This window comes from Manacus vitellinus, unplaced genomic scaffold (assembly GCF_001715985.3).
Source record: "Manacus vitellinus isolate BGI_N305 unplaced genomic scaffold, ASM171598v3 scaffold_121_pilon, whole genome shotgun sequence".
Classification (NCBI taxonomy): Eukaryota; Metazoa; Chordata; class Aves; order Passeriformes; family Pipridae; genus Manacus; species Manacus vitellinus.
Genome location: NW_021938903.1, coordinates 6,384 through 9,841, shown reverse-complemented (window position 1 = coordinate 9,841; position 3,458 = coordinate 6,384). Strand labels below are relative to the sequence as shown.

At 50.3% G+C, this 3,458-nt stretch overlaps 1 protein-coding gene across 1 annotated transcript in view; it reads left to right on the top strand.

Moving 5' to 3' along the window:
- IGFN1 (immunoglobulin like and fibronectin type III domain containing 1) overlaps positions 1-3,458 on the top strand; it is a 27,286-nt gene that overhangs the window by 18,452 nt on the left and 5,376 nt on the right. Inside the window, exons 15-18 of the mRNA XM_029965865.1 lie at positions 487-615; positions 1,066-1,368; positions 3,080-3,217; positions 3,270-3,355. Of these exons, the coding sequence (XP_029821725.1) occupies positions 487-615; positions 1,066-1,368; positions 3,080-3,217; positions 3,270-3,355 (656 nt within the window). The remainder of the gene's footprint in view (positions 1-486; positions 616-1,065; positions 1,369-3,079; positions 3,218-3,269; positions 3,356-3,458) is intronic.

Genomic DNA, 3,458 nt, shown 5'->3' with positions numbered 1-3,458 from the left:
TCCCAGGGAACAAGGGACAGGAGGAGAGGGAACGGCCTCAGGCTGTGCCAGGGGAGGGTCAGGTTGGACATCAGGAGGAATTTCTTCCTGGAAAGGGTGGTCAGGCCTTGGCAGGGGCTGCCCAGGGCTGTGATGGGGTCCCCACCCTTGGAGTTATCCAAGGAAGGACTGGACATGGCCCTCAGTGCTCTGGGCTGGGGGACAATGGGGGCATCAGGCACAGGATGGACTCAATGATCTCAGAGGTCTTTTCCACCCTAAATGATTCTGTGATTCTGTGATTCAAGTGCTGTTTTTGAATGAACACATCCCAGAAGAACACACGCACTTGGATAGGGGAGGGCAGGGGAGTCAATGACAGCATTTACAGCTCCTGAGAATGATTCAGTCCATAATTCTACCCAGAGTGAGGTCCAGCATTGTTGTCTCTCCTTTCCTGCTGGGGGGCAGCTCAGCCGAGCCAACACACTCCTTTCCTTCCTGCAGACAAGAAGCTGAAGGTGACCAGCCTCAAGAAGGGTGTGCAGTACGAGTTTCGGGTGGCAGCTGTCAATGCTGCTGGCACAGGAGATGCCAGCGACCCCTCCCCGCCCGTCTTTGCCCGGGACCCCACGAGTGAGTGCTCTGTCCTTCTGCTTCTGGGGTGGCTGAACGTACACTGGGGGGGTTAGTGGAGAACAGACCTTCTGAAATGCTCTGTAAAAGTGTGTGAAGACAAAGATCAAATAGCTGGGGAATGTTTCAGGGTTGAGAATGAGCTCGAGGAAGGAGCAGAAGGATTTCCCGTGGGATGTCCAAGGGAAGGTGTGGCAGACTCCCTGTGTGGGGTCTGTGCAGTGTGAAGGACTCGGGATGGGCTGCAGGCCATGTTGGGGGTGTTGTGGGTTGTCCTGCAGGGCTGGCAGGAGCAAAGATCCACCTTTCAAGAACCGGGACGAGGCGTGGGCACGACAACAGGGTGGGTATCCAGTGCTCTCCAAGAACGCCGGGGAATCTCAGGAAGTGACTGAAAAGATGGAACAGAAATCCTAGAAAAAATACTTTCAACAAAATTTCTCTCTCCAGAATCCCCGGGCCAAGTGCAGGAGCTCAGAGTGAGCAGCTGTGACAGCACCAGCGTGACCCTGACGTGGAACAGGCCCGAGGTCAAGGACGGGAACGAAGTGAAGGGCTACGAGGTGGAGATGAGGCCTTCCCACAGCTCCAGCTGGACCAAGTGCCTCACCCTCCCTGCAGAGGCCACCACGGGCACCATCAAGGGCCTGCAGCCCAAGGAGAAGTACTTGCTGCGTGTGAGGGCCCTCAACGACAGCGGCCCCGGGGAGGCCGCGGAGCTCGAGGCCGTCGCGGAGGCCGCGGCCCCGGCGGGTGAGTCGGGGGCTCCTGCCAGGGGGAACGGGAGCAGCCGGGGGGTGGTGGTTTGGTCCAGGCCTTCCTGACAACCAGGTCGAAACCGGGAAAGTGGCTGTATCCCAGTATTCCATTCTGTCTCTGAACAGAAGCAGAAGTGTTACTACAAGGGGGAAGGAAGTTAGTCAGAGGTCAGAGCTCTTCACTGGGGTTGCAGAGGAGGGGCAGCCCCGCTGAGCTCCCGGGGTTTGCCGTGGGCCCTGGGAGATGGTTACTTCATCCCCTCGGGATGGGATGGCTGGTGGTGCAGTTCTGCTTTCCTAAGGGAAGTATGAAGATTCCTGTGCTAGCTCTCTACTAACTGTGTACATCTGCCTATATCGGTTTTTCCGTTTGGGTTTCGGGGTGTTGGGGTTTTCTCTTTCTTATATGTAAATGGGTTTTTTTGCAGTGGTATATAAGTTTAAATATGTATATATATATATATATACTGCTTTAGCTCAGTTTATTTTGTGTCTTTTGGTTCCTTTTCCCCTCTTCCCTTTCCTTCATGTAAGGGGGGGGATTTCGATGTGGATCTCTGGGGCCTTGGTGGGGAGCCAGGTCCAGGCTGCACAGAGGGCTGTGGGACACGGGGATGAGCTTCCTTCACACCCCAGACTGACAGGAGGATGATGAGCACTCCGTGTCTCCCCTGCACTCTGCTGTGACCTGGTCACGTCACCAGGAAATTCTGAATATTTACCCGATGTCAGATGTGCAGAGCACAGCGTTCGGCTCATGTTGGAGACTCAGTAGGACAAAAGAACCCCCAAAACTCTCTCTTCTCTTTGGATTTATATTTTTATATTTATATTTGCAGAACCTTACCACAGTCACCAGACAGAAACCCCACATCCCTTATCCCTATCCACCTCTTTTAAGGGAAAATAGAGTTTTCAGTCTCTTTTCACACAGTCTTGTGGAACTAAGCATTTTATTTCGTTCCCTTAAATCCCAATTTTTAGGTTGTTTTTTGGATACTTTATTTTACTTTTTAGTTGTCTAGTTTGAAAGTTTTTTACCATTTCCACTTTTCCATCTTGATTTACAATCTGTAGCTCTGCCTTTTTTTCCCCTGCTGCTTGGGAATGTTGCAGAATTACAGAAGTAAGAGATAATTCTGTGAGGGATTCATCTTCCTTAACTTGGGGCCTAAGGGAAATTGTCTACTTTTGGGCTATGCCTGGAGACTCCTTTTATAATCAATCAGTAAATAGGTAAAATAAGTCCATCTGGGAAGCAGGTTTTTCAGTTTTGTAGTGGAAACACTAACTATAATTTAACACTATTATATTTGGCATTTAAAGAAAAATACTAAATACAATAGTATATTATATTGGTTAAAAAAATATATATTTTGAATACTAAAATAATATTATTTGAAATAAACTCTGGCTGGTCTCCTGTGGGTTTTCTGTGCTCTGTGTTGAACGTGTAATTTGTAAATGTCCCTCGGAATTTCCTTGTCTCCAGACACCATTTAAACACCAAAGATCATCCCTGTGATGGGATGAAGAGTGTCAAAGGGCCAGTTTCTCCATGATTCAGACATCACACGAACACAGAGATTGCTGTGAATGTATTTTTAAGTCGTTTCCCCTCCTTTGCCCACAGTGATAGATAAATAGCAGTGGAATTTGAAAGGTGTAGATGTCCAGCTATTGAGTGCAACCCCTGTGTTTACCAGTTCCCCCCAGGTTACTGATCGACGACACGGTGAAAAACCTCCTGGTGGTAAGAGCAGGAAACCCCATCCGGGTGAATATTCCCTTCGAGGTAGGTGTTCCGTGGACTGGGGAATTCCCTGCCTGGTCCTGTGCTGGGAGTCGGGGGCAGACGTGAAAACTGAGCCACTCTTTTCTTGCCATGGAATTCAGTTTACGAGACAGCGGGCAAAGCCCTTGGCTGCCTGTGCCGGGGGCGCTTTCTGGGCGAGGGAAACAGCGGCACAAATTCAGCTGTCGCTTGTTGGCATCGGTGTTTTACGAGGCTGTGGGCACTCATTAACCTCTGCAAACGAGGCACAGAGCTGTCCATCCAACCTCAGCAATGCTCTCAGCATCTGC